Here is a 17313-nt window from a genome sequence, read left to right on the forward strand (position 1 = left end):
CTCCAGAAATGCTCTACTGTGGCCAAGAGCAACAGGGCTACTGAGGTGAAGCTCCCCCACCCCCGGGCCCCTAAGTATACAGTTTGGCCAATCTGATCCTCTCTCCAGGCCTGGTCCTTCCAGTCTCATCCCTTCTGCCAGACTCACACAGAATACCTGCTGCAGAGTGGCACTCACGGATGCCCCGAAGCACCAGTGGACTGGGGCTGGCCAAACCCTGGGAGGTGAATCAATATTTCCCTGCCCTCAGCTGCTGCCTAGCACCACCCAGCTGGCCAGGGAAGGCAGGGGGATGAGGCCAGGAGGGTGAAGCACAGCTAGGGGGTAAAAAGAGCTAGAAGGGTTTGGGGAGAAGGGGAAAAGAAAAGAGAATCTTGTCTTGCGGGGTTATAGGGGGCTCTACCTGTCATCCTAGCTACTCGAGAGGCTGAGATGTGAGGATCAAAGTTGGAAAGCCGGCCCAGGCAGGGAAACGTCTGTGAGACTCTTAGTTGCAGTTAACCAGCAAAAAGCCAGAAGTGGGGCTTGGCTCAGAATGCCAGAGCGTTAGCCTTAAGCATAAAAGTTCAGGGACAAGTGTCCAGGCCTTGAGTTCAAGTCCCAGGACCAACACGCACCCATGCAGGCATATATACACACACATACCCCAGAAAAGAAAACCTATTTCATTAGTCCAAATCTTTAGAGCCAAGGAGACCAGCCCTGCCTTTCCACTCTCTAGGAGTTGGGGGGTATTTTTGGCAGGGGGTGGTGGTGGTGGTGGCTGGCTCTGGTCTCTGTTGGCTTCCTTGAATTGGGAAGCAGATCAGATTTGGGAAGCTCTGGGGAAGGCCAAGAAAAGCTACATAGGGGAAAAGAAAGCCATTCTGGCCAAGGGAAGAGAGCTCAGGGCAGCTGATATGGGGGGGAGGGGAGCTGGCTTTGTGACGGAAGTCCCCCTGATTATCCTACCACCATACATCACCAGGAGCTAAAGACCATCACCTCTGCCCCCCTCCTAGGGGTCCAAAGGCAGAGCTAGCTTCAGTAACACTGCAGAGAGCACCAGGCCCTCTGCTGTGCCCCTTCCCCCCATAACCCGTAAGCAGAATTAAAAGGGGGCAGACTGGTGGGGGGGGGAGGGAGGGCACCAGGGAGGTTGGTTGAGTTCCAAACATACATTTAGCACCAGGACGAGAGACTTCCACTGTACACAACTTCACAAGAGGACACAGACACAGGACAATGCCATGTGCAGCCGCCCTTGGGGTGCTACGGGGTGAGACCCAAAAGGTAGGGCAGGAGAAGTGGGGGCTAAACACGTACATATATACACACACAGATAGATAGATGATAGGTCGATAGAGCTCTCATTCTTTGTACAAAGTGGGAGAGAAGAAGAAGGGGAAAGGGGGACCCCCTCATGGTGACCACGAGGGACGACGTGGCACGCGTCCCCTGCTCCTGCTGGCCACCTCTCCCCACCCCCGCCCCCGCCCCCTGGCGGGCTGGGCTGGTTCACATCTCGTTGGAGTAGGTGTAATTGGGGGTGGCGGAATACTGAGTCTGTGGCTGGCTCATGGCACCCTGGGCCGCGCCCCTGGCGGCGTCCTGGGCGGCCTGCTGCACGTGCGGGTTCTTCCACGCCCCCGTGGTCCACTCCTCCTGGGCTTTGCTGAAACTCCCTCCGCTCCCCCGGTAGAATTTATGGACCTGGAGGAAGAGGAGCAAAAGAGGGCTGGGAGCATGGCCTAGTGGTAGAGTGCTTCGCCTAGCATGCATGAAGCCTCGGGTTCGATCCCTCAGTACCACAGACACAGGAAAAGCCAGAAGTAGTGCTGTGGCTCAAGGGGTAGAGTGCTAAGCGTGAGAGAGCCCAAGGACAGTGCCCCCAAACCTCCCCCCAAACCCCTGTGATGCGGGCCCGGGCCGTACCATGCTGAGCGCGATGAAGGAGAACACGGCTACGACCGTGAACATGACCGTGGGAATGAGCATCACCACCGCTGAGCCCACGTTCGTCCCGAAGAAGGAGATGGTGGCGATCCAGCCGCTGTGGAAACAGGCCAGGCTGGAGCTGCGTACCAGGCACCCCGCCCGCCCCACCTCACCGAGAGGAACCGGTGAAGAGACTCAGAGGGACACAAACGCCCGTGTCAGCGGTGCCAGGAAGACACCACCGCACCCCCCGCCAGGCACAGGGGCTCAGCCCATCATCCCGGCCAGGCAGGAGGCTGAGATCTGAGGGTCAAAGTTCAAAGCCAGCCCGGGCACACAAATCCACACACTCTGATCTCCAACGAACCAGCAAAAAGCTGGAAGTGCAGGTGTGCCTCAACAGCCAAGCGAGAGATGAGGACTGAGTTTCACTCGCAAAAAATCCAGACAGGCTCACGCACCCATCATCCAGACTGAGGAGGCTGAGATCTGAGGAGCGTGATTGGAAGCCAGCCTGATCTCCCATGAACTACCAGAAAACTGGAAGTGGAGCTGGGGCTCAAAGTAGGAGAGCAGTAGCCTTGAGCTGAAGAGCTCAGCGACAGGGCCCAGGCCCTGAGTTCAAGCCCTGGGACTGACAAAAAGCAAGCCCTCCTCCTCAGAGCTCAGGAATGGGAACGTCTCTAGACACAAGTCCTTGCCCTTGGATTGCCTGCCAAACTTGACACTCCAGAGCCTTCCAGAAAACACTGCCCCACACCCCCCCCCCTCCGCTGCTAAAGGCAGAACCCAGCCTTTCCACTACCAGGCACGGGATGGCCTCACTAACGGGCACACAAAGGGCACACCCCCAGCCCCTCCCTGTCTCTTACCAAACACCCCAGCCTGGGATGCCCACGGCCTGGATGATGCTTATGACCAGCTGGGCCATGAAAGTGAAGAAGAATGCCATGAAGCTGAAGGAGCTGTCAGTCCTGCAGCAGAGAAGATGGCGGTCATCCGCAAGTCACCCCTGAAGGACTGAACCGTCCCTGCCGTCAAGGACCCCAAGCACACCCAAGTTCAAGTGAGGATGTAATGGACAGAAGATATGTTAAGGCCTTAATGGAAAAGCCACTGGTCTTCAAGGTCTCCGTGGGGTGGGTCTGTGTGAGATGCTAGAGGAGGGGCTTTCTTCCTGCATGGACGACCCCCTGGCAGATGGCTGGCTGGACAGACGGCTGGCTGGGTGGACAGGAACCTCTATAAGGCTCTTATCACCAACCAACCAGCAAAAAGCCAGAAGTGGGGCTGTGGCTCAAGTAGTAGAGCACCAGCTTGAACAAAACAGCTCATGATAGCACCCAGACTAAGTTCAAGCCCAGTATGACTATTTAGAGGGCAGGAGGGGGGGAGGGAGAGAGGGAAAGGAAGAGAGGAGAGAAAAGAGAGGACTAGGAGCTTGGCTCCAGGCCACCACTTACTTGAAGGCCTTGTAAATGGGCCGAAACCAGCAGACGTAGGAACAAGGCGTGAAGAGAATGAGCCAGAGGAAGGCGAGGCCAAAGTTCGTGGCTCCCCCGCCTCCAATCAGCCACGCGAGACAGCCCACCAGGTTCACGGCCAGCGTGACGCTGTTCACTGCAGGCCCAGGAGCACATGTACACAGAGAGACAGACAGCAATGTGCCAGCACCCAGACAGACAGACAGACAGACATACCACCCACAATCCAATTGCACACACAAGCAGAGATACAGACACAGACATGAATACGAATGCAAACCAGGTTTATATGCACAGACACACAAACACACAGAGAAGGAGTACACATTGTAAGAAAGCAGGCTGGCAGCTCAGACCAACCCCCCATCCCGCTCCTGGGGCTCTGGGAAAGCTGGAAGCTTCCACAGTGGAACCCAGCAAGCTCTTCTCATGGGTCCCCAACAGCCAGACACCTGGTGGCTCACGCCTGTCACCCCAGCTACTCAGGAGGCTGAGGTCTGAGGACAGAGTAACAAGGCCAACCTGAGCAGGAAAGTTTTTGAGACTCTTATCGCCAATGAACCAGAAAAAAAAAAAAGGAAGGTGCAAGTGGAGGTGTTCTACCTTAGGTGGTAGAGCACTAGCTTAAAAAAAAAAAAAAGCAAAGAGCACAAGGACAAGGCTCTGAATTCAAGTCCCAATACTGGTGGCACAGAAAAGAAAAAAGGCCTCAGAATAGGAAAAATGTTATTCACCTTATACGAAAGACCTGCAGGAGCTGGAAGCATGGCCTAGTGGTAGAGTGCTTGCCTTGCATGCAGGAAGTCCTGGGTTCAATTCCTCCACACTACATACACAGAAAAAAGCTGGAAGTGGTGCTGTGGCTCAAGTGGTAGAGTGCTAGCCTTGAGAAAGCCCAAGGACAATGCCCAGGGCCTGAGTTCAAGCCCTGGGACTGGCCAAAAAAAACAAACAAATGCTAATGCTGGGCCGGGTGCTGGTGACTCACTCCTGTCATCCTAGCTACTCAGGAGGCTGAAATCTGAAGATCACAGCTCGAAGCAATTAACTAGCAAAAGGCCAGAAATGGTGAAGCAGCTCGAGTAGTAGAGTACCAGCCTTGAGCAAAAAACTAAGCAAAAGAAGCTGGGCTCACACCTGTAAATCTTAGCTATTCAGGAGGCTGAGACTGGCAGATCACAGTTCCAGCCTGGGGGGAAAAAACTGCATGAGACTCTTATCTCCAATTAACCACCAGAAAACCGAAAAAAGTGGCACTGTGGCTCAAATGCTAGAACACCAGGCTTGAGCACAAAGCACAGGGATAACACCCAGGCCTCGAGTTCAAGCCCCATGACCAGCCACAAAAACAACTAAACAAAAGAGCAAGGCTCTTGGGGCTGGGAATCTGGCTTAGTGGGAGAGTGCTCACCTAGCTCACCCTAGGTTCGATTCCTCAGTACCCCATACACAGAAAAAGCCAGAAGTGATGCTGTGGTTCAAATGGTAGAGCATCAACCCTGAGCATAAAATTATGCTCAAGGATAGCACCCAGGCCCTGGGTTCAAGCCCCAGGATGAGAAAAATAACAACAAAAATCAAAACACCGATGCTGACAGCAACCCCACTAGGTCATCAGACATCAGGGAATCCCCTCCCTGATGGGCTCAGTCCACAAAGAGCTTCTGAACAATCAGAGGCAGGCAGACTCCACCTTAAGCTGGGTGGTCCAGCCATCTTCAGTCCTCTGCCTTGAATCTCCAGGCTTTGCTCTACTTCCTAGAGACCAAAGCACTTGGCAGGGCTTAGGGAAATATTTATAGACTTTAAATCCAGCTTCTAGATGCAATCTCCCTGGGGGGGAGAGGTCAGGCAGCTCTGGCACCTATATAGGTGTGGCCATTTGGGGGGGGGGCAGCTCATCATAAGACACTCCTTCCTGTGTTTCAGCTGTTTCTCTATCCCTGTTCGTTCCAAAATTGCTTAGAGCCCTAGTGCTGTTGATTTTTATTTGCTCTTTACATACAAGACACTAACTCATTATCATAGTGCGTAACATCTCTCGTCCCTGCCGTCCCACCTCCATGCACTGCCTCTGCACAGCCATTCTAATGCTTCACTGGTAAGGGTGGTGACCTCAGCCATCTCCCTCGTCCCCTCTAGAGTTCACACTTACTTTGACACTCATCTTCTTGCTCCTTGTCTTCCAGTTAATTCGCCTCCAATGTGCACAATGCCCTCCCTACCTAAGCCAAATGTCCCTAAGCAAAGACGGACCAGAAGGAAGGCCAGCCAAACTGTCAACTCATGACCACAACCTCCACAGGACGTGAGCAAGGCCTACAGAATCATTTCCTGATGAGGCTCCGTGGTTCACACCTGTCATCCAAGCTAGTCAGGAGGCGGAGACAGAAGGATGGTGGTTCAAAGCCAGCCCGGGTAAGGGAAGTCAGTAAGACTCTCATCTCCAATGAACCAGCACCAAGTTGGAAGTGGAGCTGTGGCTCAACTAGTAAAGAGCCAGTCCTGAGCGGGGCTGGAGGGAGCAAGTGTGAAGCTCTAAGTTCAAACCTCCACACTGGCACAGGGAAGAAGAAAAAAAAAAAAAGGAAAACTCTGAGAACTGGAAGAAACTGTACAGGAGGAGAAGAGGCTCAGATGGGGAAACTGAGGCCTAGCTGAGAAGCTTACCCATGAAAGACAAAAGAAAGACTGATGCCAGAGCCCCCAGCAGCCGCCCCACCCCGCCCCACCCCCCAGCACTCACGCATCCAGAGGTAGTAGAGGCGTTTGGTCATGTTGAGATGCTGTGGAGGAATGTCCGCCTCGAAGTCTTGGTAGAAACATGGCTTCAGTGGAATGAACTTGGGCAGGGGTGGGAAGTTGTTCGCTTTCTCTGGGAGCAAAGCACCGGACTTAGCATCAGCTAGAATTTTCCTCTTCCCCATGATCCAACATACCCCTCCCTGCCTCGCTGATCCTCCACCAGGCCACTCCCCCCCCCCACTACTTCCTCTTCCTCCTCCTCCACATCCACAAAGATAATGATCCCCAAGTAACAGAAAACCCAAGGCCGTGTCCCTCAATAGAACAAAAAGCCAGGCACGGTGGCTCACACCTGTACTCCTGGCTACTCAGGAGGCTGAGATCAGGAAGATCCTGGTTCGAAGACAGCCTGGGCAAAAAGTTCATGAGATTCCACCCACTGTCATTTCACCTGATAAAAAGCTGGCCTTGTGGTTGGTATGCACCTGTCATCCTAGCTACACAGGAAGCATAAATAGGAGGATCGCTGTCACAAATGCAAGACTGTGTGACAAGGCTGTTTGGCCCCTGCCTGTAATCCTAATGACTCGGGAGTCTGAAATCTGAGGACGGAGGTTTAAAGCTAGCCAGGGCAGGAAAGTCTGTGAGACTCTCCTCTCCAACCAACCACAAGAAAAATGGAATTGAAAGCTGTGGCTCGAAGTGGTAGAGCACTAGCCTTGAGCAAACAAGCTCAGGGAAAGCCCTCAGGCTGAGTTCAAGCCCTACAACAACCACCACCACCACCACCAAAGAAAGCAAAAAGCACCAGAGCACCTAGCGGCCCTTCTTACCTGCCATGATGGTTCCAATGGCCTATGGGCGGCCCAGGCCTGCTTGCCTTGAACTGGGAGGGGAGAAAAGCCAGTGAAGATGAGCAGTGGCATGGCATTGGAGGCTCAGCCTGTCATCCTAGCTATTCAGGAGGCTGAGATCTGAAGAGATCATGGTTCAAAGGCAGCCTGAGCAAAGTGGGTGAAACTCTCATCTCCAATAAATTACTTAGAAAAAGCTGGAAATGGCACTGTAGCTCAAGGGATGATAAAATGCATTAGCTTTGAGCAAAACAAGCTTAAGTACAGCATTCAGTCCCTCAGTTCAAGCCTCAGAGCTGGCAAAAAACAAGGTGAGGATCACAGCAGCAGCTAACTGGTTCCCCCCTATAGGCCCCTGCTGTGCCCTTAGGACAGGCTCTTCATGGTCCATCCCATAATCCTAGCTACTATGGAAACTGAGATGAGGATCCCAGTTCAAAGCCAGCCAAGACAAAGTAATGAGTCTTATGTCCAGTTAATCAGCAAAAAGCCGGAAGTGGAGGAGCAGCTCAAGTGGTAGAATACCAGCTGTGAGCAAAAAGAAACTAAGAAACAGAGCCCAGGCCCTGAGTTCAAGCCCCAGTTCTGCTGGGCATCTCATGCGCACACACATATACATATACATACATATACAGGCAAGTTGAGGGCCCACTATTTGAGATGCTTTGTACATAGAAGTGGTTATGGCTTTCAGATTTTCTTTTCCTTCTCTTCCCTCCTCCTCCCAGCTACCCAGGAGGTATAGGTAGGAAAGTAACAGTGTAAGGCCAGCTGAAGCAGAAAGTATGAGACCCTGTCTGGGAAAAGACACTAAAACAAAAAGGGCACAGGTTAAATGCTAGGCAAGTATGAGGCCTGTGTGTGTGAGCGTGTGTGAGGAGGGGGAGACAAAGAGACGGAGACAGAGAAAGACAGAGTAACTATTGCTTCCCAGGGGACAAGAACTGAAATGAATGTAGAATAAGGGAGAAAACAACTTAAGACACCATTGATTTTATTCTATTTATTAAAAGAAAAAAAAATCACTGCCAATTTGTTACTAGAAATGTCAAGATCCAGACATTAAAGTGTTTCTGTGTGTGTGTCTGTGTGTGCATGCACCTGCCGGTATTAAGGCTGGGCCTTAAAACTGAGGGTTTGAAACCTGTCCCTTACATCTTTCTCTCAAGGTTGGTGCTCTACCACTTCAACCACACCACCAGCTTTCTGCTGGTGCATTGGAGATCAGTCTTAGACATTTTCCTGTGTGGGCTGGCTTTGAACCATGATCCTTAGATCTCAGTCTGAGTACCTAGGATGACAAATGTGAGCCATTGTTGACTTTTGACCCTCTTCCTTCAACTCAGGGCTTGCCAGGCAGGAGCTCGGCCGCTTGAGTCATACTCATACCTCTAACCCATCATGCCAGATCTTATGGAAACTTTTCTGTCAATGAATACAGATCTATCTCAATCTGTTCAATGACTGCTCAGCTGGGTCAACAACGGCCACTGCCAGCGAGTGTGGCTTGAGCAGACCTGGTCAGGAGAGCCGAAGGGCTTCAGGAAAGTACTAGACGAGGAGAAATAGGCCAGGGAAAACACCACTGGTCCTGGCTTTCCAAAAGCTTCACTAAAACTTGAACCCCGACACACAATCAGAAATGCACTGAAGGGGTCAGGAGTTTCACATAGTGGTAGAGTGCTTGCCTAGCATGCATGAAGACCCGGGTTCGATTCCTTGGTACCACATATATAGCAAAAAGCCAGAAGTGGTGCTGTGGCTCAAGTGGTAGAGCCCTAGCCTTGAGAAAATCCAGGGACAGTGCTCAGGCCCTGAGTTCATGCCCAGGACTGGCAAAAAAAAAAAAAAAAAAGAGATAGCCTGGGAACTGAGGGCCTACTGTGTGTTGATGTTGTTCAAAGACCTCTCCCTAGCAGTCAAAATAAAACTCCATCTCTGAGCCCATGGGGTAACTCCCACTGTCATCCCCGCTCCTCTGAAGGCTGGGATGTGAGGATCCAAGTTCAAAGCCAACTGGGGCAGGAAAGTCCCTGAGACTCTTATCTCTAACTTAACAATCAGAAAACCAGAAGTAGAGCTGTGGCTCCAAGTGGTAAAGCGCTAGCCTTTGAGGCACAAACGTTTTTATTTTCTAAAACTCTTACACTGTCATATATTCTATTTGTAATTAAGTTATCGTAGATTTCAAATGGCAGTACCACTAGCCAGATGCCAGTGGCTCACACACCTGTCATCCTAGCTACTCAGGAGCTGAGATCTGAAGATGGCAGTTTGAAGTCTGCCTGGGCAGAAAAAACATCCATGATACTCTAATCGCCAATGAATCACCAGAAAACCGAAAGTGGTGCTATGGAAAAGAACTCAGTGGCCATGAAGGGAGCCCACACTGCCAGACACCTCAGCTTAGACCCCTGTGTGGCAACACCACAGCCCCTGCAAATGGCCACAGATGTATTTAATTCCAGAAACCTGGCTGTTCGGCCACACAGAATAAGATCCTGGGAAAATACTACCTAAATCTATTACTACCGCCTGGATGGATGACAAAAGTGTGAAGGGTTGGACAAAGCTCTTCAGAGCAACCAAGGAATGCACCCAAAACAAGAGGGTGGCAGAGTCACCAAGAACTTCATCAAGACAGTCATCAGCCTGGCCATTTTTTTTGGGGGGAGGGGGGACATGAACTCAGGGCCTGGGTGCTGTCCCTGAGCTCTTCAAGCTCAAGGCTAGCACTCTACCACTTGAACCACAGCACCACTTCCAGTTTTCAGCTAGTACTGTGTTTGATCATTTTTCAATTGTGATTTTTTTTGGGGGGTGCTGCCTTGTATAAGCCCTTTGGAAAATGTAAACCTCTCTCACAAAAACTTTGTGATGGCATCAACAAAATGTTCAATGAAGAGAATATATGAGCGTGTGACTTAAGACCTGACTGTAATGCTGGGAAGGTAGCTTAGGAAGGTGCTTGCCTAACATTCATGAAGCCCTGGTTCAATTCGTTTCACTATCACTGCCACTGAGGAATTCAACATGAAGCAGTCACATGGGATTATCAGATACAAAACAAAACACTGCATACTTGAAATCAATACTGTTGCAATGAACTTGATCATTCACTACAGTAAATAATGCCCCATATAAGAATATAGCTCTAGATTGAGTACTGGTTTTTTGTAACAACAGTAAAATTTAAATTTTCCAAAAATGTAATGGCATATCATTTCCTTGCAATGCTTTCCTAGGGCTTAGTTCTGATGTAATCTTGAAAAGGTGCTGATAAAATCATGACTATTAACATCCATGTGACCTGTAAGAGAAAAAGAGGACGCTGGAATGTGGCTTAGTGGGAGAGTGCTTCCTATCCAGTACTTGCTTACCACTTGCACATCACCCTAATGGGGTAGAAAGTCAGATACCAGCCCCTTCCCCCCCCCCAAAGAAAAACAACCTACAAACCTAAGACCACAGCTGGGCTCACATCTGTAATCTTAGCTACTCAGGAGGCTGAAATCAGAGGATCATGGATTAAAGTCAATCTGTACAGGAAAATCTGTAAGACTATCTCTGATTAACCACCAAAAAGCCAGAAATGGAGTTGTGACTCAAGTGATGGAGCTCTATCCTTGAAAAAGCTCAGGAACAGTGAAAGATCCCAGGTCAGAACCATAGTGCTGTCATCTTAAAGTTTAACTCATGCTTTTGCTAACTAAGGAACGGTGGCAAGTTGGCCATAGATTAAGGGAGCCGGCAAGCAACTTGTTCACTCATACCTCAAAGCAGTGATGCTGTGAGGTGCAGGGGAGAGGCTGACAGTCAGGGTTTACATAGTCTCCTCAAAGGCAAATGTCACAGATTTACACCCATCAGGTGGTTGGACAAGGTAAGATGGGGATGGGGAGCTTCCCAGGCTGGTGGAAACTGACGGGAAGTCCTCATGACTCCGGGTCCCATTCAACTGTCAGAGAGTAGTTTTATGGTTTGGAAACAGATGTTATCCAATGCTATACGTGCAGTCTAATTTTGACACCAAATAGGCTAGTTCCTGGAGCTTATGGACACCTGTGTAAACGATGGTTGACTAGGGCTCAGAAGTTCCTGTTTGTGCAGCCTCTGGGTCCTTGGAGATTTTTAATCTGCTTACTGATGGGGAATGGTTTTGGGTCTGGGGGTAGTTATTTTTCATCTCTATACCCTGGGCAGCTTACATGGACAACAAGACGGCTGCTGCTTCAGAATGAGGGCGCTTTTTAATAGTTTGTAAGCACGCCTTACTAATACCTGTATCTCTCATAACTGGACAGGAACTTGTGTAAAACCCGACCCTGCCCCTTCCCCATGGTAGTAGTTTTTACAAGCTTAGCCCACGTCCTGCTTGTTCTGTTATCTATAACTTCCCGTTCGCTCTGCTATCTGTAATCAACAACTAGCACCATCCAGGCCTTGAAAGGAGCTAATTCTATAACAAAACAGGGTCATTTTCCCCAAGACCTCGGGCCCATTGGAATGTGTTATTCAGCACGAAGACCCTGCTAGTCCATATTGTTAAGGAGCAGACTTCTGTGCCTGACCAAGCTGTTTCTGGCCTCTGTACAAATTGTTTAAACCCCACCATGTAACACTTTCCCTGGGAGGTTGCTTGGAAGACCCCTCCTTCCTCCTCGAGGCCTGGGATTAGGGCAAAGGGCAACTGCCCCTGGCCTGTTATCTAAATCCTGCAGCTAACTAGCATCCTGGGCTGCCTTGAAAAGAATAAACAACATGTGTTAACTAAATTAGGGTTGTTTTCCCATACCAGGGGCCGGAGATGTGTAACTCAGCACATACACTCTATTGTACTATCTAAATGATAATTGTATCTATCTAAATGATAATTGGTCAAAATGTATAATTTGTTTCACAAGGATTGGCTGCCTGCGTGCAGGCCTGGTTGTAATACTTTAAACTTATTGCCTGTAAAAGCGCGGACTCTGTTGTAACGGACTGTATAAAAAGTCACTCCCTAGACAGATCGGGGCTCTCAGCCACTGACCGGAACCTCACGGATCTTGAGGTCACGTGTACCTGAGAAGCCCGAGCATATGCCCGAATAAAATCCTCTTGCCTATTGCATCCAGTGGTCCCTGTGTGCGTCCTTGGGTGTGGGTCTCCGCGGGTCTTTCAACAGTGCCTAGGCCCTGAGTTCAAAGCCCAGTACTGGCATGCACACACAACGGTAGTCTCTATCAACTTTGCTATCCACACTTTCTCCAGAAAACCTTCAAAAACTCCAAGCTGGCATGAAGACAGGAAGTGAAGCCTGAAGAGGAAAGGGGGAGGAGGGGGACATGGCCAGGAAGAGGGAGAACCCAGAAGGAAGCTGAAAAGGAGAAGGGGGGGTTCGGAATCCTATTATTGCATCCACAGAGAAAGCTGCTGGTCTAGGAGAAAAGATGCCAAGAGGGGGAAAACAATTTGCACAGACTACAACAAACAAACACAACAAAAATAACAGCCACAAGGCCGGGAGTTGGGCCTAGTGGTTAAAGTGCTTGCCTAGCATGCACGAAGACCGGGGTTCGATTCCTCGGTACCACATACATAGAAAAAAAGCCAGAAGTGGTGCTGAGGCTCAGGTGGTAGAGCTCTAGCCTTGAGAAAGTCCAAGGACAGTGCTCAGGCCCTGAGCTCAAGCCCAGGACTGGCAATAAACAAATACCAGCCACAGAGCCGGACTTGGAGCGCCTCCGGAGGCGGAGCTCTGAGGATGGAGGTTCAAAGCCAGCCTGGGGCAGGAAGAGTCAGGGCGGAGAAGACTCTTATCTCCATCCAGGCCCTGGCACCGGAAAGACGACGCCGGGAAGCTCCCTCCCGAGCCTCGCCGGCCAGAGCCCGCTGTCCGCGGCCCCGAGATCATGGAGCCGGCTCGGCTAGGGAGCCCCGGCCTCGGGGCGCCCAGGACCCCGCGCCGCCGCAGGCCCCGGGCCGCCCGCCCGCCGGGCCTCGCCGACCTCCCCGGCCCCAACGCTGGGAGGAGGAGGGGGGGTTCCTCGTGACTGCGGCCGGGGCGCTGGAACGAGCGTCCCCCGGCACCCCCAAAAACCCTGGAGGAGCCCGGGCCAACAGCCCGCGTGCACCCCGCCCTCTGGGGAACCCTGGGGCGGCTCCGACCCGCGGGGCAAAGGTCGATCGCCCCGGGAAGGGGGAGGGGCGAGGCGGGGGAGAGGCCGGGGAGGGAGCCCGGGGGAGGGGCGGGGCGGGGGAGGGGAGGGAGGGGGCGGGGAGGCGGGGAAGGGGCCCGGGGGGGGGGGGGGGCGGCGGACGGCCCGGTCCGCCCCGGGCCCCGGCGGCCTCCCCGGCGCGGGCGGCGCCCCGGCCAGGCCCGGTGAGCCCCGCGGGGATGGGGGTGGCGGCCCCGGGCTGACGTCACCGAATCTCGGGCTCGCAGTGCGGGAATGCGGGGCGGGCGGGGGCCCGGGAAGGTCATCCTCCCCCCTTCCTCCCCCCCTCTCCCCGTCCCCGTCCCTCCTCAGCCGCCTCGGGGGAGGGGAATGCAGAGGTGACCGGCCCCCGCCCGTGCCCCGAGCCCTCGCCCGCCCTCGGGACCCCTGGACTCACCGGTCCGGGCCGCTGGGCTGCGGAAGGGCCGCGCGCGGGTGCGGCGCGGGGGGGGAGCGCGGCGCGGCGATGCTGCACCGAGACGCACCGAGCGCTGCGGCGCGGAGCCCGCCGCGAGCCGCCCCGGGGGCTGGGAGCGGGAGCGCGCGCGCGCGCGTGTGTGTGCGCCGGGCACGGCGAGCGGGAGCGCGCGCGCCGGGGACCCAGCGGCAGGCCGGGCGCGTGCACGCACGCACGTACCCGCACCCGCGCCCCCGAGCCGCCGCCGCCGCCGCCAGCTGCCGCCGCTTACTGCGCCGGCTCTCGCGAGACTTCCGCGCCACGCCTCGGACCGCTCCCACCGCCCCTCACCTGGCGGGAGCTGTCCGCGGTGCTAGTTCGCGGGGCACCGGGGGAGAGGGCACCTAGGGGTCAGAGGGCGCCCGGGGGGGGGGCCAGAGCGCGGCGAGGGAGCCCACGCGGGGCCGAGGGAACCTTCCAGAGTGTCGGCCGAGCCGGAGGGGAGGGCCGGCGCCCGGAGCCCGAGGACCCGGGTTCGAGGCCAGCCCCGCGCAGGAAAGGCCGCGAGCCTCTGATCCGAGGGACAGCGCCCCGGCTCTGAGGACGCGGAAACCCAGAGAAACCGACACTGCCGAGCTAGGAAGGAGCCACGCACGGGGACAGGAGTGTGGCCTGGCTCGACCGCAGCTCCATTCCATGGCACCAAGACCATGGGGTGAGGGGGGGGAGCCAGAAGTGGCGCTGTGGCTCAAGCGGTAGAGAAAAGGACAGGGCTCAGGTCCTGAGCTCAGGCCCCAGGACTGGCGAAATCATCGTCGTCGTCGTCATCATCGTCATCGTCATCATCATCATCATCATCATCATCATCGGATCGAGGCTGTGCCCATGCACTCCTGTCATTCCTCCTCCTGAGAGACGGGGTGAGTTCAAGACCAATCTGGACCACAGCACGAAAAGTAGAGACAGGGAAAAGAGCAAATGCCAGAGGGAAAACGATGAGGAAAAGGGACGGAAAGCTATCTCAAGGAATACAGGGAGAAGAATTACCAGGATATGAATCCTTTCCAGCTACTCACTGTAGAGAGTTGGGAGAAGGGAGCACTGGACTGGGGGTGGAAAACAAGCTTTGATTGTGAGTGCTGTTTACACACTGTGCCGCCTGTGGGATCTCCACACATAGCCAGGACCATTCTCTCTCCTTTCCCCCACAGTGCCCTACCGAGTTCTGCCCTCCCCCACCATCCCAGGCCTGGAAGAGCGCCTCAATGGAGAGACACTGAGGAGATTCATTGGCAGAATAAGGGCCCATTGTCTAACTCCAGCCTACCAGGAATAGGGTCTCTCTCCCACAGCTGGGGAGGAAAGGGCTGAAACTAAGAACCGGCTGGCAAGAACACAGGAAAGAAGGGATCTGGAGAAAGAGCAGGAAAGAAAGGAGTCCAGAGCTGGGAGGAACTAAGCAGGAACCGCTACCAACTGGCTTACCCTAAAGGAAAGAATCCCACATCATGCCTCTAATCCTACTCGGGGGCTGAGATCTGAGGATCCAAGCCCAGTGGCTCAAATCTAGAATCCCAGCTACACAGGAGGTGGAGATGTAATGCCTTCGCCGCTGGACCACCACCAAAAGACCACCGAGAGCCAGACATTCCAAAATGCAAAAGCAAGGCTTTATTCAGGCGGGCCTATACACTGACACAGTGGAGCTTAGGAGGAAGGCCCCGAGCTGAAATTGTACAGGGCTTATAAAGGCAAAGACCACAGAATTACAGCAACCAGGTGTTTGAGCAAAATAAGGTGGGGGGGGGGGTCAGGGCAGGAGTTTGGCCTAGTGGTTGAGTGCTTGCCTAGCATGCACAACGACCCAGGTTTGATTCCTCAGTACCACATACATAGAAAAAAGCCGGAAGTGGTGCTGAGGCTCAAGTGGTAGAGCTCTACCCTTGAGAAAGTCCAAGGACAGTGCTCAGGCCCTGGGCTCAAGCCCAGGACTGGCCAAAAAAAAAGATAAGGTGGGGGTTAGGGACATTCCAGGGAGACTAGAGCTAACTGAAAGTTTCCAAGTCCCATGGGTCCTGATTAGCTATCTGGGAAGTGGGCATAGTTTGTGGCTTAGTAAATGGTTCTGTCCCTGGAATTTATGCCAGTTCTGGTTAATTTCAACACAGACAGGTCAGTTCCTGGAATTTATGTGCACTCTGGGTCACTTATAGTTTAATATAAACAACAAGATGGCTACTGCTTCAAAATGGAGGTACTTTAGCTCTTCATCTCCCCCTTTGACTTATGGATGTGAAGCACAATCCTGTGGTTCAGACCCCAAACTAAATTCCAACAGCTCTCTGTTCGGAAGAGGTGTGTACCTGCTTCGCTGTACCATTAGCTGTATAGCGTTCAATCTGTCTTTCATGAATTGTACCAATCTATTTAGAATGCAAGGTGAAATGTTAGTAACAGAATAATAATCACCAAGGTCCCAATAGAGTAGATAGTAGGGTAGTAAGCCATGGAGAATAATTGAACCATGTTTCAAACCAGCCTTGTCTTGACTCATACTCTGTCTCTTCTCTAGTCCCTCTCTGACCTTAGCCATGTTATCTTTTACTATTCCTGAATGGTCAACATAAAAACAATATTCTTCTCCCAACGTAGCGCAGAGTCCCCCTTGCTGTAGAAACAGTCAATCTAAGCCTCTTCTATTTTGGAGGACCACCTAATGCTGAGTTGGGACCCATAGTCATGCTCATTACAGGTTTAGCAATAAGCTTGAGAGTAAATAGAATGCCCGTGTTTCCTGTTGGGATATATCCATTTCTTCCCAAATAGCATTTATAAAGCCGGAGACCCCATGTTTTACCCAATTCCCAAGTCTGGTCCTTTTTTCCTTGGTCTGTAAACTTAAGCTTGATCTTTGGTCCAGTCCTAGTTATATCTATTAGGTCTCCCCCTTTTGCTTTCCAGTCTGTGGCAAAAGTCTCGCATCCCCAACGGGCACAGTAATATTCCTGGGGCCCCCCACAGACTGAATAGCCACTCGGCTTGGGGCAAACATAGAATGCACAATATGCACATCTAGGGGGAGGGGGGTTACCGCTGCCAAGCCCGGAAGTAAATGCGGGTTTGGTGCCCTTTCCTAGCTGGCATAAATCAAAACTGAGGTCAGGGAACCAAGGGAGCTGAGGTCCAGTACGAGACTGGAGAACCTGTCACCCCCCAGTTACTGGATTATCGATTACCCATGTCCAGTTAAAAGGGGCTTCGGGGTTGGTACTGACATTAGTCTGGGTAGCAGGAGAAAGAGGTAAAAAGAAAATAATCATAGCAATTATAACATTCAGTCCAACTTTCTCTTTGCTAGACACATATGAAGCGGCTGGGTTGGATGCTTGGAGATCTCCCATGTTTCACCTCGGTAGTCTTCGTCCAGGGCAAAGGGGTCAGCTCAGCTGGTCTGGCGTGGAGTAATGGACCCAGGTGGCAATGCCATCTACCTTGAGGGCAGTGGGACTCATCAGTAGCACCACATAGGGTCCCGTGGTTCCAAGGATTTGGGGTTATGCCTTCAGACGAACACCCAGTCCCCTGGTCTGAACAAATGGGGGGTAGGGACAGAAGCAGAATCACATAATGCTTTAAGTTGGGGCCACACATTTTTATGCACAAGCTGCAAATAGTCAAGTTTACACAAAAATTCAGTATCATCCAAATCAGCAAGC

General features: G+C 52.6%; 1 protein-coding gene across 1 annotated transcript; it reads right to left on the reverse strand.

Annotated features, from left to right (window-relative positions):
- Window positions 1-1470: 1470 nt before the first annotated feature.
- Window positions 1471-13634, reverse strand: Scamp5 (secretory carrier membrane protein 5). The gene is made up of 7 exons (XM_090321529.1): window positions 13598-13634; window positions 6980-7032; window positions 6148-6276; window positions 3381-3537; window positions 2790-2891; window positions 1915-2032; window positions 1471-1692 (listed from the first exon to the last, which is right to left on the reverse strand). Exons 2-7 carry the CDS (start codon window positions 6984-6986, stop codon window positions 1498-1500), a joined length of 708 nt encoding a protein of 235 aa, XP_090177655.1. The 5' UTR covers window positions 6987-7032; window positions 13598-13634; the 3' UTR covers window positions 1471-1497.
- Between the last annotated feature and the right edge of the window lie 3679 nt (window positions 13635-17313).

This window comes from Megascapheus bottae, chromosome 30 (assembly GCF_031878675.1).
Source record: "Megascapheus bottae isolate mThoBot1 chromosome 30, mThoBot2.hap1, whole genome shotgun sequence".
Lineage (NCBI taxonomy): Eukaryota > Metazoa > Chordata > Mammalia > Rodentia > Geomyidae > Megascapheus > Megascapheus bottae.

Coding starts and splice junctions, on each gene's coding strand:
- Scamp5 (XM_090321529.1), bottom strand. Junction 2,892..3,380: donor CCCATTTACAAGGCCTTCAA/GTAAGTGGTGGC, acceptor TCTCTGCTGCAG/GACTGACAGCTCCTTCAGCT. Junction 2,033..2,789: donor ATCCCAGGCTGGGGTGTTTG/GTAAGAGACAGG, acceptor CTGTTTCCACAG/CGGCTGGATCGCCACCATCT.